Source organism: Hemiscyllium ocellatum, chromosome 5 (genome assembly GCF_020745735.1).
Source record: "Hemiscyllium ocellatum isolate sHemOce1 chromosome 5, sHemOce1.pat.X.cur, whole genome shotgun sequence".
Lineage (NCBI taxonomy): Eukaryota > Metazoa > Chordata > Chondrichthyes > Orectolobiformes > Hemiscylliidae > Hemiscyllium > Hemiscyllium ocellatum.
In genome coordinates this window covers 22,876,419-22,904,122 of record NC_083405.1, presented here as the reverse complement: position 1 = coordinate 22,904,122, position 27,704 = coordinate 22,876,419, and the positions used below count along the sequence as shown (strand labels likewise).

The 27,704-nt window shown below is 39.3% G+C and overlaps 1 protein-coding gene across 2 annotated transcripts; it reads left to right on the top strand.

Moving 5' to 3' along the window:
• med10 (mediator complex subunit 10) lies at positions 1-27,542 on the top strand. 2 transcript variants are annotated; one of them, XM_060825332.1, is made up of 4 exons: positions 1-229; positions 3,576-3,659; positions 12,191-12,293; positions 26,558-27,542. In XM_060825332.1, exons 1-4 carry the CDS (start codon positions 108-110, stop codon positions 26,654-26,656), a joined length of 408 nt encoding a protein of 135 aa, XP_060681315.1. In that variant the 5' UTR covers positions 1-107; the 3' UTR covers positions 26,657-27,542. The 2 variants fall into 2 exon arrangements, with proteins under 2 accessions (XP_060681315.1, XP_060681316.1); XM_060825333.1 differs by lacking the exon at positions 26,558-27,542 and adding an exon at positions 26,317-26,526.
• Positions 27,543-27,704: the final 162 nt, after the last annotated feature.

Here is a 27,704-nt window from a genome sequence, read left to right as displayed (position 1 = left end):
GTGAGGCGGAGCGTGCCGCTTCCGGTTTTTGCGCCAGGACAGTGTGTGTGTGTGAGAGAGTGGGGGGCGGGGCGGTGAGGCTCGCCAACCGTTTGCCCGGTCGCGCGATGGCGGAGAAGTTCGACAACCTGGAGGAGCAGCTGGAGAAGTTCATCGAGAACATCCGGCAGCTCGGCATCATCGTCAGTGACTTCCAGCCCAGCAGCCAGGCCGGCCTCAACCAGAAGCTGTAAGCCGGCAGGCGACCTGGGCTGGGCTGGGCCGTCATGTGGGTGTGAGGGGGTGGGGAGTGGAGTTGGGGAGAGGCAATGCTGGGTGGGGGGACAGAATGGGGCAGCGAGTGAGGGGGGGATGGAGGGCAGGGCTGGGACTGGAGGTGGAGGAGGGCAGAGGTACATCAAGGTGACCAAAATAAGGTAGAGGGGGGTGTTCAAAGTGCCCAGACAGCAAAGTAGGTCTGGTCTGAAGGTGTTTTGTAGTTGCACTGTGTGCTCTCTGTTTTAAGTTGAAGATGGGTGTAATTGCAGCCTGCAAAGCTTAATTCCATTGTTCACAACAATGCTGTTTCTTTAAGATTAGATTACTTACAGTGTGGAAACAGGCCCTTTGGCCCAACAAGTCCACACCGACCCGCCGAAGCGCAACCCACCCATACATTTACCCCCTTACCTAACACTACAGGCAATTTAGCATGGCCAATTCACATCTTTGGACTGTGAGAGGAAACCGGAGCACCCGGAGGATATCCACGCAGACACTGGGAGAACGTGCAAACTCCACACAGTCAGTCGCCGGAGGTGGGAATTGAACCCGGGTCTCTGGCGCTGTGAGGCAGTAGTGCTAACCACCGTGCCGCCCCTTTCAGTTACACTCCAGCTGGATGTGGACCTCAAGTAACCTAATCAGGAGGCATTTCCATGTCATACGCTTTTCCAATGTGCATCATTTTATTAATTGGTTTGTGTGCTGCTAGAAGATTTGTTAGCTTATTTGGCTAGATGGTTGCTTTGTGAAGCAAAGTGATGCCAACAGCGAGTTCAATTCCTGCACCGGCTGAGTTACAGTGAAGAGCACTCCTCAACCTTTTCCTTGAATCTGAAGCAACGTAACCCTCAGGTTAAACCAGTTACAGTCACGACACACTAATGAGAGCAGTTCCATGGTCTGGTAACACGATGGTGACTTTACCTTTGCTTAAACAGGCTATTTGGCCCTGCTGGGTCTATGCCAGGAGTGAGCGGGTAGGTGGAAATGAAGACCAGAGAGAGACAGAGAGAGAAAACAGCAGTTAAGGAGACAAAAGGATAGGTGAATGTGTGCTCAGGAGAAAGAAAAACTGATAATGAGGACCATAAGTAGGTGAAAACTGGTTTACTGTACTGAAAGCAGTACATGTCATGACAGGGACTGGGGTGTGTGGGGTTTGGTAAATGGAACGGAAGAAAGTGTTTAGGTTCTGAAATTATCAAACGTGATATTCAGTCCTGAAGACTGCAGGGCCCCCAAGTGAAGTATGAAATGTTGTTCTTCCAACTTGTGCTGCCTCGGTGGAGTGCTACAATAGGCCCAAAAAGGGAAGTGAAACATGGTGGTGTGTTGAAGTGGCAGGCAACCGAAAGCTTCAGGCTATTTTTACAGACAAAATGAAGGTGTTCTGCAAAGCAGTCACCCAGCCTGTGTTTTGTCTCCTCTGTGTAAAGGAATGAGTAGTGAATACAATAGATTAGATTCAGTGGAGTGCAGCTAAATTGTTGTTCCACCTGGAAGGTGTGTCTGGAGCCTTGCAAAATAAGGAGGGAGGATGCAAAAGGGCAGGTGTTAAACCTTCTGCAATTGCATAGGAAGGTGCTGCAGGGATGTGGGAAGCTGTTGGAAATGGCAAAGTAGTGGACCAGGGTGCCTTGGAGGGTACGGTCCGTATGGAATGCTGACGAGAAGGGTGGCTGTATATGTCTGGTGGCATCCCACTGAGTTAGCAGAAATGGAAGTTTATGATCCTTTGGCTGTAGATGTTAGTGGATTGGAAAGTGAGGACCTTATTGGTACTGTTGGAGGGGAGAGAAAAGGTAAGAGCAGAAGTGTGCAAAATGAGTCATGGCCAAGGGTCCTGTCACCTTGTCTGTCTTTGCCTCAATGCAAGTTTAACCCACAGCACTATGTCCTGCACTGAGTCGGCAGGATCCATCCTGGCCAAACAGGGATTGAACCCTGTGCAATTTGCACGAATTTGATCAATTTGGGGTATCCAACTAACTGAACAACTATCCTCCTAAGGAGTCTTGTGTGTTGTGACATTGTAAACTTTACATACATTTTGTAGGCTGGAGCTATAGATAGTGATAAAACATAAGAAACTGAAACCGGTATAGGGCATTTGGCCCCTTGAGACTGCATCTTTGTTCAACTACATTATGGCTGATCATGATTAATGCCATTTTCCCACCCTATCCCCATATCATTTGATATCTTTATATCTGGAAATATCTAACTTGAACAAGCCCAATGACTGCACCTCTACAGCCCTCAGATAGAGAATTCTAAATATTTACTGTACTTTTGGTGAAGGAGTTCCTCCCTATTTCAGTTCTGAGACTTTTTCTTCTGGGTTTAGACCTCCAAGCTGGGGGAACATCCTGCAACACATCCTGGTGTTAGGCCCTGTAAAAACTTTATATGATTCAATGAGACCACTTTTCATTTTGCCAAACATGACAAAATAAAGGCCAATCTCCTCGATTTAATCTGCCATTCCCAGTATGATTAAATGGGAGTTGAACACCAGGACCTGGTAAAGTAAAAATAGCGTGGGTATCAGTGAATTGTTGGTTATATTCTAATTCAGGTTTCAGAATATGGATCTTGTTTATATTTAATCTACTTGCAGTGGCAATTTAGCAAATCTAGGTAAAATTGTTGACTAGTATAAATAAAGGTGAAGCCTTCTAATATCTAAATCAAGGTATGCAATTAAATCTTTTAGCAGGATTCATCAGTAATCATTGGGTCATTGAGGTATACAGCATGGAAACAGACCCTTCAGTCCAACTTGTTCGTGATGACCAGGTATCCTAAATAAATCTAGTCCCATTTGCCAGCATTTGACCCATATCCCTCTAATCCCTTCCTTATTTATGGTCATTGCCTTTGTCGTCTTTCTTTTTTAAAGTGTTGTTGTTTTAATCTCGCCCCCTTCTCTTAGTTTTCCCCCCCCCCCCGCAAATTCTGACACAATGCAACAGCTTATTAAACAATAACTACTGCTTCTAGAATTTGAGGAAATCAGCTCCAATACTGAAAATACTTCAAAAAGAGGAATAGCTCTTAAACAGCCATAATTTATTCCCATCCACCATCTTGGATTCCTTTTAACGTTTTAAAAAATTCTGGGTGTTTCACAACAAGCCTTTGTTAAATAGTCTGTTTTTAAACATTAAGTTAGAATATATATTTTACATATAACAATAATCAAGCAAAAAGTACGATTGCCCAAAGGTTTTGCTAATAATACCTTGTACAAATCCTTGATTTAATTTGATAGTTTGTTAGTAAAATCACATTTCACTCTTCTTCTCCAGAAATTCTATGATTACGGGGTTGCAGGATGTCGATAAATGCCGACAACAACTGCATGATATTAATGTGCCTCTGGAAGTATTTGAGTAAGTATGAATTATAACTCATTATTTGTCAAGACTTAGTTTGTGTTACAAATAATTTTTGCAGTCAAGCTTGCTAGTCTGGACTCAGCAGAGTATTTGTATGAGATATCTGTATTCTGCAATGCATTACTGAATTGTGAAGATCAACTTTCATTTGGTGAGTTTTTAATATGTAAATAGGTTAATGCAAGTCACTTCAATTGTTTCACAAGTGAAAGTAGTTAAAGTACCTATAGCCTTTACTGTAATTATATTAAATCTTTGCTGTTTAAAGCCGCATTTACACAAGAAGAGTTTATTGCAAAATGGGTGTACTTGAACTATTTTTGTAAATCCAGAATCAAACATTTTTTTTGTAGGGTAAAGTGATAATAAGATTCCCTGAAATTTTTTTAATGTACTTTTAATTTCGTCACAGCAGCCTAGGGCTTTGCAGCTTCAATATCTGGATTATGATTGTTGTCATCAGAAAACTCTTGATAAAGGAAATACTTTACTGTGAGACTGAATTGCTTTTGGTTTTTCTAACTTGACTGATGGAATCAGCTTTGAAGAGGAAGGCCTTTTAATAAAGTGGGAATGATTGGTCTTGACATCATGGCAGGATTTGGCTGGCAGCAACGAACCCCAGCACAATTGAAATCAGTGGGAGTCAGGGCAACCCTCCATTGGATGGAGTCATAACTAGGAAAGAAAGGTGGTTATGGTTATTGCAATGAAATATCTCAATCTCAGAACATTGTTGCAGGAGTTCTGAGGGTAGTATTCTAGGTGCAGTTATCTTCAACCATTTAATAACATTTCTGTATCAAGGTGAAAAATGAGGACGTTCTCTGCTTGTACAGCATCAAATACTACTCTCGAACACCTCAGTTACTGAAACAAGCAATAATACTTAGACAGCCAAGTCGCTGATATTCAGTGGTATTATTATTATTTCCTTACTATTAACATTTTTGGGTTGCTATTGACCAGAAATATAACAGGATGAGTCACATAAATACAGCCGTTATCTAAAGCTCTCTGAAGAAGTATGTTTTTGTACTTGTTCTAAATCTCTTGCTTTTAATTTTGGAGCAATGTGGAAATAGAATTGGTAAATTTTCCTCTTCTTTCTGCTCTTTCAAAATTTAGCATTCAGTCTAGTTAAAAGGTTAATAAGGTAGATGACTCAAATGATAGGCAATAAACAGTGTGTACATGTGAGGAATATTAAAACTGACAGTAAGACCTTCTTTTAAATAAAAAACACTTCCCAGAAAATTAATCTGGGAAGATACTGCTGGGGAACAAGGAAATGGCAGAGAAATTAAACACGTATATTGCTTCAGTTTTTACAGTGGAAGATATTGTGAGTATCTCATTAATAGTAAAGAAAAATAGGGAAGAATTAAGTACCACTATCTGAGTAGTAGTATAAGGCTAATGGAGTTAAAGACAGATAAGCCCTTTGACCCTGATGTCTTGCTTCCTATGATCCTAAAAGAGGTAGCTACAGAGGTATTGGATACATTAGTTCTAATTTTCCAAAAACCTTTGGATTCTGAAAAACATTGGAATACATCCCTATTCAAAAAGGGAGGGATGATAAAAATGTGGCTAAGTATGGGGGTTAATTAGCCTGTCATCTGTTATTGGAAAAATATTGGAATCAATTATCAAGACTTAATAGCAACACATTTGAAAATCATAATCCAACCCAACAGAGTCAGCATGGCTGCATGAAAGGGAAACTGTCTAGCTAATTTATTCGAAGTCAGATGTCACAGCACAATAAACCAGGTTTATTTGAAGTATTTTTGGAGTACTGAAAGCTTGTGATTTCAAATAAGCCTGCTGGACTATAACCTGGTGTCATGTGACTTCTGACTTTGCCCACCCCAATCCAACACTGGCATCTCTACATCATAATCTGTTCAAGTTTTTCGAGGAAGTCTCAACCAGAGTAGATAGAGGGGAGCCAGTGAATGTGCTGTATTTGGACAACCAAAGGTGTTTGACAAGGTACCTCACAAAAGGTAACCTAAGATAAGCATCCGTTATGTTGGAGGTTGTATGTTGGCATAATGAATTGGCTAATGGGCAGGAAACAATAAGGGGTTATTTTCAGGTTGGCAACCTGTGACCAGTGGATTCCGAAGACCGTGATTAGTGTTGGGACCGCAACTGTTGAAAATATTTGAATAATTTGCAGGAAGTAGTGTAGCCAGATTTGCAGACAGCACTAAAATAGGTGGAAAGGCAGTTTGTGAGAAGGATGCAAGCAGTTTACAGAGATATTAATAGGTTATGAAAGTGGACAAAAAGTTTATAAATGGAGTATAATGTGGGAAAATGTGAACTTGTTCATTTTGGAAGGGAAATCAAAAGAACAGTATTATTTATATAGAGAAAATAACTGCTGGAAGCTGCAATACAGTGCTTGAAACACGGGCTAGCACACAGTTGTAGCAAGCAACCAGGAAGGAGAATAGAATGTTGGCCCTTATAGCTTAGGCTTTATGATTATGGGATATGATTAGGGAAGTCTTACTGCAACTGTACATTGTGCTGATGAGACCACATCTTCTTCTGAGAGCGGTTTTGGTCCCCTTATTTAGGGTAAAAGATAATTTTGGTGGGGGTGTGGGAAAAGGAATTGTCTTGAGCAAAGGCTGGAATTACTTGAAAGTTTGCTCACTGAGATTTAGAAGAATGAGCGGTGATCTTATTTAAATATATAGAATTTTTAAGGGGATTGACAGATAAATGCTGAGAGGATGTTTCACGATATGGGAGAGTCCAGGACCACCAGGCAAAATCTCAAAATTAAGACTGAGATGAGGAATTTATTATCACGATTGAGTCTTTGGAATTCCTTGCCATAGAGAGTTGTCGGTGCAAAGTCCTTGTCTACATTTACGTTTGAGAAAGATAGGTTTTTGATTAACACAGTGTAACAATTAAGGGTTAAGGGGTAAATGCAAATAAGTGGATATGACAAATATTGAATCAGCCACAATGCTTTTAAAGGTGGAGTAGCCTCAAGGAGTTGAAAGGCTTACTCCTGTTTTTCTGAATCTTGTTTCATGATAAGTCACTGTGAAGAGAGGAAATGCACCGTAAGCAAGGATGGAAATTGCTAGGGCACTTGCCATAACTTTCCAATTCTTCTTAGGTACAGATCTAGTGCCAGAGGACTAGAGAATTCCAAATATTATACCTTATTGTTCAAAAACCTAGCAGCTACAGGCTAGTTAGTTGAGCCTCAGTGGGAGGCTGTCCTTTGGAACTGATAATTTGGAACACAATTAGCTCACTTTTGCAAATGTGGGTTCTTTAAGGAAAGCCAACATTGATTTACTGAGGTCAGATCATGTATAGCTAACATATTCACTGAGTTCAACTCAGAATTTTGACACCCTTACACTGGAAGATTGAGCAGTATTCATGTTGCAAGATTCAGGCCCCTCAGTGAAGTGGTTAAAGATGTTTATGCCCTTCAGTGATTGAAACATAGAGATAGTGTATTGATTTGGCATTTTAATACAATTTTGATTCAGCACCACTTGCCTGTTAGCCAGTTAACCCATCCTTTTTTGTTCTTACATAGTGCTTAAAAGCTTGCAGATTTTGAAACAGACTAACGAGCATGTTAAATTTTTGATGCAAGTCACTATAATTCAAGCATCGGGATGTGAATGTATTTCTTGAATAAAATAGCATGACAATTTGTTTGTTCCAGTAACTGGGTTGAAGGAGTAATGTGGTTGCCATGGGTTTCCAAAACACATTTAATAAAGTGCTCCAACTGTTTTATAAACAAAGATAGGACTCCTAGAATATAAGGAACAGCAGCAACATGGATGTGACATTTGCTGAAAAACAGCAGTGAACAGTTTTCTTTTGGACTGGAGGAACATTTATAGTGGGGCTCTCAGGGGCTGATGTTGGAATCTAGCTCTTTTTAAATATTAATGACCTAAACTTTGGTGTCAATGGCACAATGTCAAAGTTCCAGATGAAATAAAGTTTGGAAGTAATGTGAACTGTGCACATTGAGGAAACTTGTGTAGAATGCAAAGGGGCTTAGACAGGTTTGTGGGAATAAATAGACAAATGACAACTGAAATTTAATGTAGAGAGCTATGAAGTGACTTATTTTGGTGTGAATTCTAAAGAGAATTCAGGAGCAGAGGGACCATTTGCACAAATCATTGGAAGTATCAGGATGATAAAGCATTCACAATTCTGCGAGGTATAAAATATGAAAACAAGTATAAAAGATTGATTCAGCTTCATCCTTGGTTTTATTTCACCACATCTTAATGTTGTGAAGACGTTAGAATGCAGGAAAAACTTAATGATTCCATGGATGAAGATCTTCAGTTATGTGGATAATTTTGAAAAGCTGGGCTTGCTCCTCTTGTAAAAGAATTAAGAACCAGACTGCCCATTTAAGATAATTGAGAAAATAATCAACGTTAGTATGATGAGTAACTTTAAGCAGTGAATGTTAAGATCTGAATTGCACTACCTGAAAGTTTGGCAGAGATAGATTTAATTATGGCTTTCATGATGAATTGTATGAATTTGATTGAGTAAAGTTTGCAGCACTATGGTGAAAAACATAGGGAATTGGAACTCAAATTGCTCTGGTAAAATACTAATCCTGTCACGAGTTGAATCACTGCGTTTGTACTGTAGCCATTCTGATTCTATGATGTGTTACCCTTTAACTATTGGAAGAAGTCTTTTTTTTATCAACCTTGTCTCATCCCTTCATAATTTTGGAAAAAAACAACACATTTGCATTCTTTCACATGATTTTCCTTGTATTTCTATGTCTTCAATGTGTGCCACATATTTTCAAAACTCTTAGCTTTTATTTCGCAGACTCCAATACTCTGCACCATTCTGTAACTGAGGTATTAAGGTTTTATAAAAGCTCATGATTGCCTGAAAATTTTTATATTTTTTTTGGGATAGTTATATTAGTATTATTTTTACTGTTATCCCAGCTGATGGTAAAACTGGACAAGTTGGATCCCAAAGTGAAACATGGCTAGACTGACCATAAGTTTTATTTTTGCCATTTGTTTACTTTGGTGATCTGTCACTGAACATTTTCTCAAGAAGATGCTGAGAGGTTTATAGAAAGAAAGTAAAAATTTGGGGCGGCATGGTGGCTCAGTGGTTAGCCTTGCTGCCTGACAGCACCAGGGTCCCGAGTTTGATTCCAGCCTCTGGTAACTGTCTGTGGAGTTTGCACATTCTCCCCGAATATATGTGGGTTTCATCCGGGTGTTTCAGTTTCCTCCCACAATTCAAAGATGTGCAGGTCAGGTGAATTGGCCTTGCTAAATTGCCCATAGTGTTAGGTGCATTAGTCAGGGGTAAATATAGGGTAGGTGAATGCATCTGGGTGGGTTGTTTTTCTGAAGAATACATTCTGAAGAACTGTTTTAAATGGTTTTATTACAAATATCATTAATAAGATTTCAACCCTTTTGTACTCTGCAAGAACCGTATAGGTATTCAACTTTTGGAGAAGGGTCACCCTGTCTCCACTTTAAAGCAACTTGTTCAGTTGGCATACTTATAATTGGTCTCCTTTGGAAATTTATTTTACATTCAGTCCATGTTGCTTTCTTTAGTTAATGTCTTTTCTTGATATCCTTAAATACATGGCTAACACAGCTCACTTGTTATTTAACATTGGCTGTTTAAATGCATCCAGAAGGAATTTTCTTTCAAACAATTTGAGACATTTTCACCACCTCAGCTGCTTTGGAGACTGCTATAAATAGTACTTCTGCAGACATTTTTTTTCTCTGAATGAAGCCTGTTATTGCCTGACCTTTTTTGGGTTGTTCTGATTTTATGTTGCTTCACTCTTGTTTTTTGCTCCTACCTTTTTGTTCCTAATGCACTGAACTAATAATCGCCAGTGTTTTAAAGAGCTTGTCTAAATGCATATAAACAAACCAAGTCTTTCATCATTCTTGCGACACATCTAAAATGAAAGTACAAAGAATGAAATCTATTAAAAATGCTCTCCCCTTAACACACAATGTAGAAATACAAAACAAACTTAAATCTATAGATCATCCTTCCACTTAGATTAATAATCTATTATGAACCTACATCACATTGCAGATACATTAACCTTGGATGCTAGCATTAATAGGCTCACACGAATAGCTCATTTAACAAATTGTCCTGCTCCATCATTCCATGTGATCATTGCTGATCCTGTCTTCCACTGTCATAGTCTCACTTTCTCCCATATTTCTTGATATTTTTTAAACATATTGAAAAATAAATTTTTTGCTATTACAAAAAATACAAATAATTACAAATATATGTTAAAAAAACTAAAGAGACACAAATAATAATTAACAAATAATATGGCTCAGCGAAGCAAAACACTAGCTCTTGACCATCGAGAGTATTAACTTACGTGTTCATACGTTCGCAGTTCCCCATTCTGGGTGTTAGACTTGTAAAACACAATCTTTACGGTTATATAAAAAAAATCCTTATGAGTGTGGCAGCCAGATCAATGTTTAGGTAGTCCAATAAGGGCTGCCTTGTCATATAAAAATTCTCAGTTTTATGGTGTACCATACATGTAAGTAAATCCAAAGGGATATGCTCCAAAACTACCTTCCACCAACCTGACAGACCCGGAGGATTTTCAGACACCCAATCAAACAGAATATTCTTTCTTGTGCAAAAAAAAATGTTGAAAAGTTTTTTTTTCTTATGCGCACCTACAGAGAATACACTGCACAGGCCAGGAGGAGGAGAAACCAAGTGCATCTCCACCCTTGTCCCCGAGATCCTCACTATTGTACCTACCATAGAGCTCCAGTATCTCCGGAGCCTGCAGCAGAACCAGAGGCAATGAGTAACAGTGCTCGTACTTGCTTTGCATTTGGGGCACGCTGAAGTGGACCCTGTGGAGAATCTTCAACTGTAAAACATAGCTTCTGTTGCTCATCAAAATCTTTCTCGTGTTTTCCTAAATATCTTCCCATGTCTCTGAAGCGGTCTCAATGCCCAACTCTCTCTCCCACACCCTGCAAAGCCATTCGGTCTTAATGACAGAAAGTGTTTTCTTAGCACTGAGCACCCTCTTCTCTATGTCAGATCTGTAAAAATTAGATGTGTAGTCCTTTTTTGAAGGAAATCCCTGGCCTTTGGCGAACCTGCTCACTCCTAAGGCATGCTTGGATGGCGAAAATGCAGGTAAGTGTCTTCTTAGAACTTTCTATGACTCTGACTTTTTCAGAGTTCTAGAATACTGCGATGACCTAGCTCTGCAAAGCCATCTTCCTGCCAGATCACTACCATCTTGGATTCCCCCCTCCTCCCCTTGATACCTTTAACCTCTATATTTCTTAAAATATGGTCAGTGACCTGGTCACCGCAGTGGTAGAAAATTCCACAGGTTCATAAATATCTTTACCTCAGTCTGAAATGGCTGATCACGGATCCTGACCTCTTCTAAACTGTCCTGCCAAGGGAAGCGTTAACTGTGTCCAGCTCTGCATCCAGTCTGTCCAGCCCTTTCAGAATTTGACGTTACAATCTGTTCGCCCCTCCCTCTTCTCAACTCCAGTTCAGGTTGTTCTGCTATAACGAACATTTTGTTAACGTGAATTCACTATAACACAATTGATGAATTGGGGATGTTATTTTTGGAAAGCGTGAACTTTTAAAATATGTCGCCTGTAATGCGATTACATTGCCAACATTTTAAGCAAGGTTTCTAAAGTGCAATTTTTCTATAACATGGAGTTGCACGAGAACGTAACCATCGCGTTATAGAAGAACTACCTATAATTACACCCCCCAGATGTACTATCTCTCTTATGACAAACATGCCATCCCAGAAATGAGTCTGGTGAAATCCCTCAAATTCTTTAAATACATAACACTGTGGCTACTTCTTATTCACAACATAATTACTGTTTTCAAACCAAATTTTATCAACTGACAGTCACTGATATTGAATTCCCTCTGTCTGTGTTTTCATTGATGTGCTCCAGCTAGGTTTGATGTTGGATTTTTTTTAGATATTTGTTCAGCAGGTATTCAAGTTTGTGCTCGTGAGGAATTACCAGAGTAAAGACGTGACTTGCTCCTGATAGGAATGATCAGGATGGAAGGGATTGAAGATTTTCATAAATAGACAAGGGCAGAAGTGGGATTAATTGATTAGATCAGCAGCTGCAAAAATATTGCAGTGAATGGAGGGCCTGAGTTTAAGCAATAAGGGATCATGACTGTTGAGTGCTGATAGTATTTGGAAAGCTTTATCTTTCCTGGAATTTAAAGTGGGGTGGGGGGGGTGCATGGGGGCATTTGAGTGAACGCAAGAGAATAATCAACGTGGTCTTATGATTGGAGACTTGTTTCAACTTCTGTTTCTTCTGAGTTCTTAGTGCTCAGAGTGGCTACTCTTGTGCAATATTGCTGTGTAATACTTCGAAAAAAATACATGCATAGCATCTCGTACATTTCATGTTTTTAATTTTAAACAGATATATTGATCAAGGCCGAAATCCTCAACTTTACACCAAAGAATGCCTGGAGCGAGCCTTGGCCAAGAATGAACAAGTCAAAGGAAAAATTGACACATTAAAGGTAGACAATCTAAAGAATTATTTTGTCAGTATTGATTGAAATGAATCATTTTACGAGATTACCAAAGAGTATGCTTATTCAAGTCCCAGCCTTGGCCAAACTGCAGCCTCACTTCCACAATATCAATAGGATTGCACTGGTTTGTTTTTACTTGTTCGTCTTCCTTGCTTTGCATGATGCGTGCATTGAGAAAGTCTTTGAATTATCCTTTTTAATATTTTTCCATTTTGTGAGCCTAATTAAGGACAAAAGGATAACTAGGGAGTGAATAGGGTCCCTCAAGGATCAGCAAGGCTGCCTTTGTGTGGAGCTGCAAGAGATGGGGAGATACTAAACGAGTATTTTGCATTAGTATTTACTGTGGAAAAGGGCATGGAAGATGTAGAAGTTAGGGAAATAGATGGTGACATCTTGAAAAATGTCCATATAACAGAGGAGGAAGTGCTGGATATCTTGAAATGCATAAAGGTGGATAAATCCCCAGGACCTGATTTGGTGTACACTAGAACTCTTGTGGGAAGCTAGGGAAGGATTGCTGGGCCTTATGCTGAGATATTTGGATCATCGATAGTCACATCGATAGTGAGGTGCCGGAAGACTAGAGGTTGGCTAAAGTGGTGCCACAGTTTAAGAAGGGTGGTAAGGACAAGCCAGGGAATTATAGACCAGTGAGCCTGATGTTGGTGGGCAAGTTGTTGGAGGGAATCCTGAGGGACAGGATGTACATGTATTTGGAAAGACAAGGACTGATCAAGGATAGTCAACATGGCTTTGTGCATGGGGAATCATGTCTCACAAACTTGATTGAGTTTTATGAAGAAGTAGCAAAGAGGATTGATGAGGGCACAACGGTGGATGTGATATGTATGGAATTCAGTCAGGCATTTGACAAGGTTCCCCATGGGAAACTGGCGAGCAAGGTTAGGCCTCATAGAATACAGGTAGATCTAGCCATTTGGATACAGAACTTAGTCAGATGTAGAAGGCAGAGGCTGGTGGTGGTGGAGGCCTATGACCAGTAGAGCTCCACAAGGATCGGTGCTGAGTTGGAATATTGCGTGCAGTTCTGGTCTCCTTCCACTCAGAATGACGTTGTGAAACGTGAAAGGATTCAGAAAAGATTTTCAAGGATGTTGCCAGGGTTGGAGGAATTGAGCTATAGGGAGAGGTTGAATAGGCTGGGGCTCTTTACCCTGGCGTGTTGGAGGCTGAGGGGTGACCTTATAGAGGTTTATAAAATCAAGGGGCATGGATAGGGTAAAAAGACAATGTCTTTTCCCTGGGATGGGTGAGTCCAGAACTAGAGGGCATAGTTTTAGGGTGAGCGGGAAAAGATATAAAAGAGACTGAAGGGACAACTTTTTTACACACAGGATGGTATGTATATGGAATGAGCTGCCAGAGGAAGTGGTGGAGGCTAGTACAATTGCAATATTTAAAAGGCATCGGGATGAGTACATGAATAAGAAGGGTTTGAAGGGATATGGGCCAGGCGCTGGCAGGTGGGACTAGATTGGGTTGGGATATCTGGTTGGTATGGATGAGGTGGACCAAAGGGTCTGTTTCCACACTGTACATCTATGACTATTTGACGTTGGCCTTTGTTTCTGTTGCTTTGAAATTTTGTTTGTTTTTCCTTCCATGATGAACTTTTCTCCCCTATCTGAGTTTCCTATCAGGTTTTACTCCACCTACCAAGCTGTTTTTTTTAATCAATCCTTAACAGCACCAGTAAATCTACTAGCAAGCATGTTGGCCTCAACTCTGTTAAGATATGACCCTGTCCATCCCAGAATCTGTCCCACTGCTTCCGGAATCTAAATTCCTCCCTCCTGAACAAGCTATCCAGCAGCATGCACAGTTACTCAAACCTCTTCTTTCTGTACTGACCACCTTGTGGTATTGGGAGTAATCACGAGATTGCTCATGCCTTTGAAATCCTGCTTTTTAATCTCTTTAACACTCTTGCACCTGTGTGCAGGATCATCTTGCTCGCTCTCACCAGCTGTTTCCTAACTGGAAAAATGTTCTAAAATTCACTACAGTGCCAATGAAAATATTTGTTGACTATGTATAATGTATGATGTGTTTTTAGGTAGTGGCAAGATCCTGGTTAGTGAAGTCATACAGTTTTGTTTGGCGGTGGTCAATTAAGCTCTTGAACTTGAGAATATATTGAATTTCTAGGTGATAGCAGAGGCCTTTTTCCATTCTAATTTTTAACTTGAGGTACTTGGATTTGTTGATCTGAAGATCAATAAGGCAGCTTCTTTGCAACTGGTAATTGAAGGCAGGACACACTCCATTTTCCTTGTAGTTTAACTTTACTTAGGATGTTGTTATGAATCTGAATCTTCATGCATTGAAGAACTAAGCAAAGGTTTTGTAACAATTTTTTTAAAAACGCTGTGATTCAAAAATTCTGAAAGAATAAAGCTACAAGAGTTCATGGTTTAAAATAAAAGTTTTTTTTTCCCTATACAAGGTAAGGAGTGATACCTAAACCCAGAATCACTATAAGCTAAATACGAATTAACAGAAATTATAAATAATTATAAATGACTAACTTCTTGGTTGATGCAACCAACATGTTATGGATTAACTCAGCAGTCCATTTGGCATTTATGACATAAACGTCTGGCAAAAAATCCTTCAAAACTCACTTTCTCAAAGAATTTTAGCTTTCTAGTGGCTAACTTGCTGTTCAACTGTCAGTATTTTCCAAGTTCTTCACCAAAATGGCATACATCTGCAAGCTCTTCTCAGCTTTGATGAATGTACACAATACAGATCACAATGTTATCATTAATTAATAGACACAACTGCAGTAACTAACTTATGCTAATAGAAAGCTTTGTGGTTGAGCCGCTGTTGTCTTCAACCTGTCAGTACTGCATCACTAGACTTGTCTACAACTAACAGCTCTGGTTTTTCCTTTTTATATAGTTTCAACTGCACTTTTTGTTTTGTTTTCCAATATTGGTTTCAGTCTTTGTTTCTGTAACAAATGAAAGGTAATTTTTCAGTTTGTGTCTCTGTCGAAAACAATAACCCTTTTCTCCGATTTAATCGCATTAACATTTCTTCGTTTAATAGGCAAGTGAGTTATTTTAGTTTTTTGTTTTGAATAAAATAATTTGAGTCGAATGTTCACAAGGGAATATTTGTACTCAAGGAAGTGAAAGTAACACATGGTCACAGCCCATTTTCCTTCAGGTAATACTTGGCCAATTTCTGGTAAAATTCACCCCATACTTTAGATGGCCTCTTGTATTGCTCCAAAGTTTCTAAATAAGACAGCCATCGGAACGTAGTGAGATAATAGAAGTCTACTTGTTGTGTCAGGTGGGCCAAAGTAAAGAAGAACGATATAAGTGATCAACATTCTGAAAAACATGTTAGAAAATCAAGTCCTGCAGGAACCGAAAAGTATGTATGTTTTACTGTGAATTTGAAATCTAGTTGCAAGTGATTTAAAAACACCTAGTTGTGGGAAACTATATAGTAGACTCCCTAATAGTCAGTGGGAAATTGAGTAACAAACATGTAGGGAGTTTTCAGTTATCTGGAAGAATAAGAGGGTGGTTACGGTAGGGGATTTTAACTTTCCAAACATAGACCCAGACTGTCATAGTGTTAAGGATTTAGATGGAGAGGAATTTAAGTGTGTACAAGAACATTTTCTGATTCAGAATATGAATGTACCTACTAGAGAAGGTGCAAAAGTTGACTGACTCTGGAAATAAAGCCGGGGAGGTGGCTGAGGTGTCAGTGGGGGAGTACTTTGAGGCCTGTGACCATAATTCTATTAGATTTAAAATAATGATGGAAAAGGATAGACCTGATCTAAAAGTTGAAGTTCTAAATTGGAGGAAGGCCAATTTTGATGGTATTAGGCAAGAACTTTTAAAAGCTGATTGAGGTCAGATGCTCGCAGGACAGCTGGAAAATGGGAAGCTTTCAAAAACGAGAGAACAAGAGTCTTGTTAGGGTGAAAGAAAAGGTGAGTAGGTATAGGAAAAACTGGATGACTAGAGAAATTGAGGTTTTGGTTTAAAAAAAAGCCTTTGTCAGGTATAGACAGGAGAGATCAAGTGAATCCTTAGAGTATAAAGGCAGTAGGAATATACTTAAGAGGACAAAAATTGGACATGAGATAGCTTTAGCAAATAGGTGAAAGGAAAATTCCACAGAGTTTTTATAAATGCATTAAGGATAAGACGGTAACTAGGGAGAGAATAGGACCCTTCTCAGATCAGCAAGGCAGCCTATGTGTGCAGCATAGAAGACTGGGGAGGTACTAAATGAGTATTTTGCGTCAATGTTTACTGTGAAGGGCATGGAAGATATAGAATGTAGGAAAATAGATGGTGATGGCTTGAAAAATGTCCATATTAGAGAGGATGATGTCGTGCTGGATGTCTTGAAACACAAAAGTGGATAAATCCCCAGTACCTGATCATATATACCCTAGAACTCTATGGTAAGCTAGGGAAGTGATTGCTGGGCCTCTTGCTGAGATATTTGTGTAATTGATAGTCATAAGTGAGGTACTGGAGGATTGGAGGTTGGCTAATGTGCTACTGTTTAAGAAAGATGGCAAGGAAAAGCCTGGGAACTATAGACCAGTGAGCCTGACATCAGTGGTGGGCAAGTTGTTGGAGGAAATCCTGAAGGACAGGATTTACGTGTATTTGGAAAGGCAAGAACTGATTAGGGATAGTCAGCATGGCTTTGTGCATGGGAAATCATGTCTCATGAACTTGATTGAGTTTTTTGAAGAAGTAACAAAGAGGATTGATGAGGGCAGGGCGATGGGCGTGATCTATATGGAGTAAAAAATGAGGTCTGCAGATGCTGGAGATCACAGCTGCAAATGTGTTGCTGGTCAAAGCACAGCAGGCCAGGCAGCATCTCAGGAATAGAGAATTCGACGTTTCGAGCATAAGCCCTTCATCAGGAATAAGCTATATGGACTTCAGTAAGGTGTTCAACAAGGTTCTCCATGGGAGACTGGTTAGCAATACAGGGAGAACTAGCCATTTGGATACAGAACTGGCTTGATGGTGGAGGGTTGATTTTCAGACTGGAGGCCTGTGACCAGTCGTGCGTCAGAAGGATTTTTGCTGAGTCCAGTACTTTTCATCATTTATATAAATAATTTGGATGTGAGCATAAGAGGTATAGTTAGTAAGTTTGCAGATGACACTAAAATTGGAGGTGTAGTGAACAGCAAAGATGATTACCTCAGAGTACAATGGGATCTTGATGAGATGGGCCAATGGTCTGAGGAGTGGCAGATGGAGTTTAATTTTGATAAATGTGAGGTGTTGCATTTTGGAAAATCAAATCAGAGCAGGACTTGTAAACTTAATGGTAAGATCCTGGGGAGTGTTGCTGAACAAAGAACTTGGAGTGCAAGTTAATAGCTCCTTGAAAGTAGAGTTACAGGTAGGTAGGATAGTGAAGGCAGCGTTTGGTATGCTTTCTTTTATTGGTCAGAGCATTGGAAATGGGAGTTGGGAGGCCATGTTGTGGCTGTACAGGACATTGATTAGGCCATTTTTGGAATATTACGTGCAATTATTCTGGTCTCCTGTCAGAAGAATGTTGTGAAATTTGAAAGGATTCAAAAAAGTTTCACAAGGCTGTTGCCAGGTTTGGAGGATTTGCGCTAAAGGGAGAGGTTGCATAGACTGGGATTGTTTTCCCTGGCGTGTTGGAGGCTGAGGGGTGACTTTCATAGAGGTTTATAAAATCATGAGGGGCATGGATAGGATAAAAAGACAAAGTTTTTTCCCTGCCGTGGGGGGAGCCCAGAACTAGAGGGCAATAATTTAGGGTGAGAAGGGAAAGACCTAAAAGGGACCAAAGGGACAACTTTTTCACGCAAAAGGTGGTGCGTGTATGGAATGAGCTGCCAGAGGAAGTGATGGAGGCTGGTACAATTGCAACACTTAAAAGGCATCTGCATGGATATATGAATAGGAAGGATTTTGAGGGCTATGGGCCAGGTCTTGGCAAATGGGACTAGATTAGGTTACCATATCTAGTTGGCATGGACAAGTTGGACCAAAGGGTCAGTTTCCGTGCTGTACATCTGTATGACTCAATAAATGTAGTAAGTGGACAAGCATGGATGAAGTGAGAAACAATGGAAAGATGTTGAGGATGTGAAATTACAAGAGGACAAGAATTTTATACAGTAAGTTTTGTTCTTTAATTTCCATTATTTAATATTACTGAAAAAGGCAATATTTATCAAAACATTCTTGCACTTATCAGGAAAATTGACAAACATACCAAGCCAAAGGGAAAATCAACATTTATACTACATGAGGAGAGTGCTGATTCATTATTACCTAGTTCTGGTCGATTGTTCTCATGACAAATGTACCAACTAATGATTGACTGTTAACTGTCAGGCTGTGTTTAAATTTGAAACCAGTCAGGTTGACCCTAATTAGCCAGGCATTGGACAGAAAAGTGATACTAATTTTATTGGGTTGAAATCGGCACAATATGTGAATGTATTTTTTCTTTTTGCAAAGAACAGTGTGATTCTATGTACAGGAGAAAGTGAGGTCTGCAGATGCTGGAGTATCAGAGCTGAAAATGTGTTGCTGGAAAAATGCTGCAGGTCAGGCAGCATCCAAGGAACAGGATGAAAGCCCTTCCTGATGAAGGGCTTATGCCCGAAACGTCGAATTTCCTGTTCCTTGGATGCTGCCTGACCTGCTGCGCTTTTCCAGCAATACATTTTCAGCTCTGATTCTATGTACAATCAGGATTATCCAGCAAATATTCGGTTTCAGGTAAACATCAAATGTGAATATGATTTGTTGCAGTCTTAATGGCAATGCCTCTACCAGTGAGAGACCATTTTCAAGAACTGTTATGTCATGTGGTATGAATTTTGGTATTCCCCTTGAATTAGTGTTGTGAATTATCCTGATGAATGCAAAATGAAAAGCTTTGACAAATTGATTTCTTTTCAACAATATTCAAGAAATGGCAAAGGTAACAATAAGTTGCACTTGAAAGAAAACAATGAAGATCAAGATTTGGAGATGCTGATGTTGGACTGGGGTGTACAAAGTTAAAAATCACATGACACCAGGTTATAGTCCAACAGATTTAATTGGACTCACTAGCTTTCGGAGCGCTGCTCCACCTAATGAAGGAGCAACGCTCTGAAAGCCAGTGCTTCCAATTAAACCTGTTGGACTATAACCTGGTGTTGAATGAAGATCAAAGAATTCTAAACTGTTGAGCAAGGACAAAACCACTAGGATTAATTTTCTTGCATGTCTCAACAATGATCTTAGGAATTTTTGATGTAGCTGAGCTGTGAAAGATTTGGAGAGAGTAACGATACAGGAAGAAAGGGAAACCTTTTCTGTAGTTAACCTGCTAAGGTTGAATGTTGTGCTTTCACTACAGCAGTTTTTCTGACAGAATTGACCTCCAGCACATACGTCCATTATTGAATGCATCCCGCTAATGAGTATTCTTCACATTTCTGCACACCTGGTTTTAATTTGGTCTCTTCTGAACTACATTTCTAGCACTTTGGCTTTTCAGAAGACATTTCACTCCATATTACTCAAATCACTTCTCTTTTCATCAATTGTGCTTCTTTCACTGGTCTCTTCTTCAATTCAGTTGCACATTTCAAACAGAAGATGGAGTTAAAATCAGTTCAATGTTGCTACCACGTGGGAATGTTCAATCTGGCAACGTGGCATCACAACTCTGTTTTATAATTCTTGACTTCCAAAATTTCTCAGGTTGCCACTTTATTTTTTTTCCTTTCTAATACGTGCTGGAACTTAATGCAATTTGAACTTTTCTCTGTTCAGATAAAATATTATGGATGTGAAACATGACCTCTATTTCTCTGTCCTTGTTATTAGCTGACCTTTGGTGTAATTGGTGTATGATTTGATATTTCTTGATGAAAGGATGACTATAATTTAGGCAGCAATGAAAACATACATTTGTTCATGGAACTATCAGCGATTCATTTGTCTAGGTGTATGTTTCTCACTTTTGGTGAACTAGTTAATTAATATGTAAGAGGTCCCGAATTCACATCCCAGAGAAGCTGTCATGTGCTGCCAGGTTGTTGGTAAGATGTCTGGTAAGACCATGTTGCTAACACTGTAGAGGCAAAGAGGTATCTACATATATGTGGGTTATGTAAATCACATCACATGTGTGAGAACTCTCTCCTTCTGTTCACTGGACATGTTATTGATTGCTGTCTGACACTGCATCCTCCAGTTCCACCCCATTCCCTTCCCCCACATTACTCACATCTCTCCTCCATTTGATGGTAGTGTTGTCAAAAATCACAACCTTTTAATTGATTTTGTGCTTAAGCAGGTGGGATTTACTAAAATGAGTAGATTTCCTAACCTTAGGAGTCAATGCAATCAACTTCTCATTGCAGCACACATGCACAGAACAAAAGTGTACTCAAAAGCATATTACTTGTGTAATTATACTCTGAAAATATGAATGAATACAACTCCATGCTTGTAGGTTCAGGGAACTGGCTGAATGTATTTAATTGAAATCTTGTCTGAAGTAATACTGACAGAACTAGGAGTCCTACAGTTCAATTTGCATTCACTTTGTCTGAGGCATTCACTGAACCAAAAATGAGTCTGTGTGGCTGAGCAATCTAAAACAGGGCAACTAACGATCAGGACAGTTGGGTTAGACTAAAATCAATTGCTGGGTGGCAAACGTTTGACAATGGTTTCACTAGTCAGAGTTAAAAATCTCGCAACACCAGGTTATAGTCCAACTGGTTTATTTGGAAGTACAAGCTTTCAGAGCTTTGTTTTGCTACTGATGAAGGAGCAGTGCTTCGAAAGCTCGTGCTTCCAAATAAATCAGTTGGACTATAACCTGGTGTTGTGACTTTTAACTTTGCCCACCCCAGTCCAACACTAACACCTTCACATCATTGTCCGATAGTGTTAGAGGGAGAACTTTGCACAACAAATGTTAAGAGTGGCAGTTTATTTTCTGACAACCTGGTCTCGTAAATGAACCAGACTACCAATGAACTCATCCACAGAATCAAGGTGGTGAAAGAAAATGATTGACCACCTGCCAACAGGCTGACCACAAGGCTATTGGCTATCTCCAGTGAAGCTCTATGCTCCCTTGTGGGACAACATCTCTTTTCAATGCGACACTTCACAAACTTCCAGAGTCAACACTGAGTTCAATTATATCACTTTGGATGCTGCTCTAGTTTTAATTTCTTCACTTTGCAGGTATGACTCTTAGCCTTATACAAATGAATGTTGTTTGGATATCAATTGTTCATCAGCCTGCTGTTCACACTTCTTCCAGACACAGCTTTTGGATTTTGTTGCATTGCTTTTACAGAAAGTTGCTTCATTTCAAATAATTTGGAGACACTGTATCCCATTCATGGTCTTTCATCTCCTCTCTTTTGCTCTGCTTGACTTTCTTTTTCCTTTCCTCTTTCTCTCTGTCATAGTCTTCCCTCTTTCTTTGCCTCCTAGTCTCTGTCACAGGTGGGATCGAAGACTTATTCCTGATCCAAGCAGTTTGTTCTTCAGGGATAACAAGAGATAAAGAGTTGATGAAATAAACAAACAACTGTCTGGATTCAAATCATGCTTTCTGGTTATTGTTCAGGAAATCCACCTTCCAGGCCCATCTTTCTCATAGATTAAGATCCTTGAATCTTTTTAAAGCAGTGGTTGGTAGATTATGAAGCTGAGGGGTTATTGGGCAGGTGGGAGTGTGCATTTGGTGTTGCAAGTCAGGTCAATAAATAATTATTCTAATAAAACAAAGCACTTCTAAACTGTCTGATATTTCTGGGAAAATAATCATTTGACGGTGGTGCATTGTATTATCAAAAGCCATTTTAATCTTTCAGTTACTTCTGAATATTTCAGCTTCTTTAGCAGGATGTAGGGGTGAATGGCCTCATCCACTCCTAATTTCAAAGTTTGTGTAGAAAGTGTTTGTTAAAGATGTTGCAGAATCAATTGCATTGTAAGTTAAGGGAATGTCCGTGTGCCCTCAGATATGTGTTAAATAGATCTCCTTAAAAGTGGAGTGTATGGAAAGAGTTTGCATCGGGATCAGGTAGCCAGAAAAATAGAGACTCTGACTGTTTGTTTTATGAAGTATGCATCCAAAGGTTAAGCTGAATCTAAGCAAAGGAGGTGGAATATGAATGATGGTACTGATATCATTGTTCTGTCATGGTGATTTTTCTTGGAGAGAAATTAGACATAAATTATTGCAAAAGGTTGAAGTTGAGTGTGTAAAGGATAAAAGAAGATTAAATGGTTTTCAATAATAGAATGTGCAATCATTAAATAGTTATTTTCACAAAAGTTAGAATCTAATTATTATTTTTGTGCACTAAGGAATTATGTAGGCTGGAGAAATTACATGACCTGGATAATTTAAAGGACCCAAATGTAGTTGGGGAGTTGGTTAGGATGTTTGAAAGGTGAAGAGAAGGAACAGGTTTGTGTAGGATGACCTATCAGGTGACAGGACTGCATCATTGCTGGATTAATGAGTGGCACTTAATTTGGTGAAGCTTTCGCTGACTATCCAGCTGACTGGAGGGACCACTGCAGCCAATGATAAATACTTCCTGCTGTTTTCAGTTTGCACCAAATCTTAACTACTGACTCCACTCCTTTTCCAGACAATAGTCTGAGGCTGAACCAAATTAGTTGACTTCAAGATAAGCATGAGTTGATATCAGCACTGCATCACCAAGGCTGTTTATTCTGTTGTTAGATTAGATTAGATTGCATTTTGTGTCTGAGTCCATCATATCATCTGTTCATCTGTAATCCTTATCCATGCCTTTGTTATCTATTAATATGGCTAATTCATCGTACCTGTGTCTGGTCTTCAATCTTTCACACTCCATAAATTTCAGAATTCTACTCCACGTTATCTTGCATTGCATTCCTGTTCTCAGATAATTTGACTCCTCAATTAACAGCACAATTGAAAAAAAGGTTAATATTTGTTGGAACATATCATCAAGTCACCTCTTTTGTAACCTTCTCCAGGCATACATCTCTCATTCTTCCACTACTCCAATTGTGGCATCTTGTTCACGCCAGATTTTAATCACCTCAGTGATCAGCCATTCCTTCTGCCTTAGCCTTAAACTATGAAATTGCCTCCCTAAACCTCACCCCTCTCTATTTCTTTATTTCCTTATTTCAAGATGCTCCTTAAAACCAACCTTTTAACCAAGCTTTCAATTCTGTCCTAGTCTAATTTTGTTCATGTGCTTGTGAATGTTTTCATGTTTTGCTGTGTTAAAGATTATAAAGAATCTGCTGCCTCGTCATTTTGCATCAACATCTAAACTCCAATCTAAGACTCTTCTCTAGATACATGCCACTTTGTATCTTAGTTATAGAGAAAGACACAATGGAAACAAATTGAGACATAGTGTCTCGTATTGGCACCAAATGTCTGCAACAGAGCATAGCTAAGGGAGTCCACACTTTCCTCATTTATGGGATCAGTGTTTACTGCAAAGAGCTGTTCTATTATGTTTCCTTATCTGTATTGATATTTGTATTAGATGTTTGTAACTTTTCAAAGCTGTGAGGTTTAAAAATGTTGAACTTTTAACTTTTGTACTGATTTCAATATCATTTGAGTGTTTTTTGGAAACATTTTGTTTTGCTTAGACAATACTGCCATAAACCTTGTACTTCCATATTGTCCCTTCAGTATCATGTTGCAGGTATTCACTGAAGCTGTTTAATACATGATCCATGCTTTTATTGTTAACCCTACATAGTAAACCTGTGTGCCTCAAATACAAATAGTGCATTACATGTCCAAAAAATTGAGGCTGTATAGTATTATGACTATGTTCTTGTAGAAATATCTCGATAAAATAATGACCTAAATCTTCTTTTGAAAACATAAAAACCTAGAAGATAGGAACCTAGTTGGTCCTTCGAGCTTGCTCTGCCATTCATCACGATCATGGCTGATCGTCCAACTCAAGAGCTTAATCCTGCTTTCTTCCTATAACCTTTGCTCCCATTCGTCCCAAGTGCTTTATTTAATTGTCTATTGAATACATTCAATGTTCTGGCATCCTGTAGTCTAGCATTCACAGGCTCGCCACTCTTTGTGTGAAGAAATGTCTCCTCATCTCTGTTTTAAATGGTTTACCCCGATTCCTCAGACTGTGACTCCTGGTTCTGGGCGCACTCACCATTGGGAACATGCTCCCTGCAGAATTTTATAAGTCTGTTAGAATTTTATAAGTCATTATGTGATGTCCCCTCATTTGTCTGCACTTCAGCGAAAACAATCCTAACCTAGTCGATCTCTCCTCATGTGTCAGTCCTGCAATCCCCTAATGTGGGGAACCAGAGAATTGTTGAACTTGGCTGATGTGTATTGCGACCCTGAAGAAGTCTCAACATGCACAAATGTCTGATACTTAGGTTTCTAATTGTTAGTTTTACTGTTCTTGAATGATGCTCAGTTCTATAAAACTTAAGGATCAGGTAACCAGAAAAATAGATACTGACTGTTTGCCCAACTTGGCGCGCAAGTTCAGATGTTCCGGTGTTTGTGAGATTCGTTTGCCCAGTTTTTTTATATCAATTATCGACATGATGGCTCAGTGTTTAGCACTGCTGCCTCAGCGCCAGGAACCCGCGTTCAGTTCCAGCATCGGGCGACTGTCTGTGTGGAGTTTGCACATTCTCCCTGTGTCTGTGTGGGTTTCCTCCAGGTGCTCCAGTTTCCTCCCACAATCCAAAGATATGCAGGTCAGGTGGATTGGCCATGCTAAATTGCCCATAGTGTTAGGTGCATTCATCGGAGGGAGTTGGGTCTGGGTGGGTTACTCTTCGAAGGTTTGGTGTGGACTTGTGCCGAAGGGCCTGTTTTCATACTATAGGAATCTAATTTTCTTAGGTGTGTGTAAAGGTCACTGGAAAGTGTAGCGTGAAGTAACTCTGTTGTGAAAGCATTCTTGAAAACAATGTTGATACCACTCCCATCGTTTATGGACTCCCTCGCTTTTCACAACTCTCTTTCTCTTCCTCTTGTCATCCGTCCTCTCCGATGAGTGTGTCCAATCCTCCTCACCCCTCCACTGTTATCACCTGCTCCCAGCTGATATTTGTCACTCCTCATTTGTCTTATGGGGTCCCTGTTCAAAGTTGGGGGAGTGATAATTTTTTTGGGCAAGTTTCTGAGCTGACAGAACAGTTTAAAACAGTAAATGGTAATGAACTGAAGACATCTTAAATGGCGAGCCTTCAGTTCACGATGACATAAGGCCTGGGCATGGCTTCATTGTTGTTTTTCTTAGTACCTCGCCTCCCAATTTTGTCACTGCTGGATTTGAACTTAGCTGGCACTGGATACCTGAAAGTTATGATTTGAGGAAGAAGGCCCAGGGGCCAATACATCTGGATGCACCAAGCACACAGGAAGCAAAACTGTAAGATAAAACTGCAAGCTTCCCAGGTTCTGAATACTTGTAGTGACTGTTGATGAACTGCAATAGGCAGAATTTCCTTTAGGCCATCTTAATTATGCATTGCCTGTTAAGATGTGAACTGAACTGGGAGTATTTCTTGTCTAGTCTGTTGTTCTGTCTGTTTTGTGTGTAGTTAATTTACTCCAAACTTGAGAGAAACTATCCATCTGCACCCAGGTTGAAAGTAAGGAAGTTTGTCCTTCTGTCTTCTGTTTCTTATAATAAATTTGCTTTTTATCTTCAGCTGACATTGTTGTGAGCATGGTGTTGAACTAGGAGCAAACTTGTTTCGGTTGTGTGTTTTTTTTATATTTCACACTGGTAATTATATACTTCCAAATTATTTGCTTTACAATACAATGAGAATCTCAAAATTGTGTGAAGAATTGCAACATTTTGTCATACTATTCTGAGTCATTTAATATTTCTATAATCATTTTTCTTTGTTTTGCTTTTTATATATAAAAGTCTTCACAAGAAAGATTGCTGCAACATTTGAACATTCAAAAATGAATGAGGATACTCAAATTCTAAATAACAGAACCTGAAAATAACTCGTGTCCATCAAGATTGCATGGAGAGGTGGATGGTGTTGATGCAATGGATGGATAAAACAAAGAACTATGAACTAAAATGAAATGAAACTAATAATTTTAAGCTTGCCATGTGAAAACATCTTGCAATTAATGAATCTTCTTCATTGTTCCAGAAATTCAAGGGACTTCTGATTCATGAACTGAGCAAAGTTTTTCCTGAAGAAATGTCCAAATACCGAGCTATCCGATGTGAAGATCACCTGTCCACGTAGCTGGATACAATAAGTTCTATTTGATGGAATGGAACTGCTTCCTTTTTTCAGGATCTAACTGAATGTGGCTAACCTTTTGCAGCCAGAGTTGTTCTTCCTCGATGCTGAAAAGTCATGCAAAATTTGTTTCCTACTGGAAAATTGACTAGAAACTTACTTGAGAAATGTGCAAAGGCCTTCTTACTTCCGAGATGTATTAGTGTTTGGACTAAATGGGATTTATTTAGTACATGACATAACGTGAAGGCACCACTGTTTGGATGGGAAGATAAACTCAGTAAAATAGATTGAAATACTTTTGTACCAGTATATGTGATAAAATCACTTTGTAGAGTGCTAGTCAATGCAGCAATTTTTGTAACAAAATAAGTTCTTTGCTACCAGAGTGCTTAACCAGATTTTTGGCTTATCATATTTATTACTAACTGTACAATTTTTGAATGGATTCAAAATGACAAATGAGACCATTAGAAAACTGAAACAAAAGAGACTGTTTAGCTCAGCATATATTATCCAGAGTCCATGGGTGTCCTTCCACACTGCAGTAACAAATACTAAAGTTTTTCCATGACTCTGCTGACAGTGCAGAATCAGGTAGTGATGTTAATTATTTCTGAAATCTCAATCTCACTGTTTAACAGTTAATATCACAGCTTTAATACAGTGCTAGTCATTCCCAATCAATCATTGTCCTGAAATGTTCATTGTTTCTTTGTCCACAAATGCTGTCAGACCTGAGTGTTTCTGGAATTTTCTGATTTTGTTCTAACTCTGCTTTGTGGGTTGGAGAGGGGAGGAAAGGGTATTTTTCTGGTCCTTGAGGTTTGTGAATTTTTATATGTCCTTAAGGCATATGTTCATGGAAATAAAATTAGATTTTTCCAGATGTTTACTGTACAATGTCTTTTTATTATGTACTGTTATTGACAAAGTAAATATCAACAAACTCACTTTATTTCCCCTTTCACTGATCCCATGAATGGTGCCATTTCCCATTGAATTTGATGAACAAGTAATCACTTAAAAGCCTTCAGCCATAACATTTCAA

Coding starts and splice junctions, on each gene's coding strand:
- med10 (XM_060825332.1), top strand. CDS start 108: ATGGCGGAGAAGTTCGACAACCTGGAGGAGCAGCTGGAGAAGTTCATC. Junction 230..3,575: donor GCCGGCCTCAACCAGAAGCT/GTAAGCCGGCAG, acceptor CTTCTTCTCCAG/AAATTCTATGATTACGGGGT. Junction 12,294..26,557: donor GAAAAATTGACACATTAAAG/GTAGACAATCTA, acceptor TCATTGTTCCAG/AAATTCAAGGGACTTCTGAT.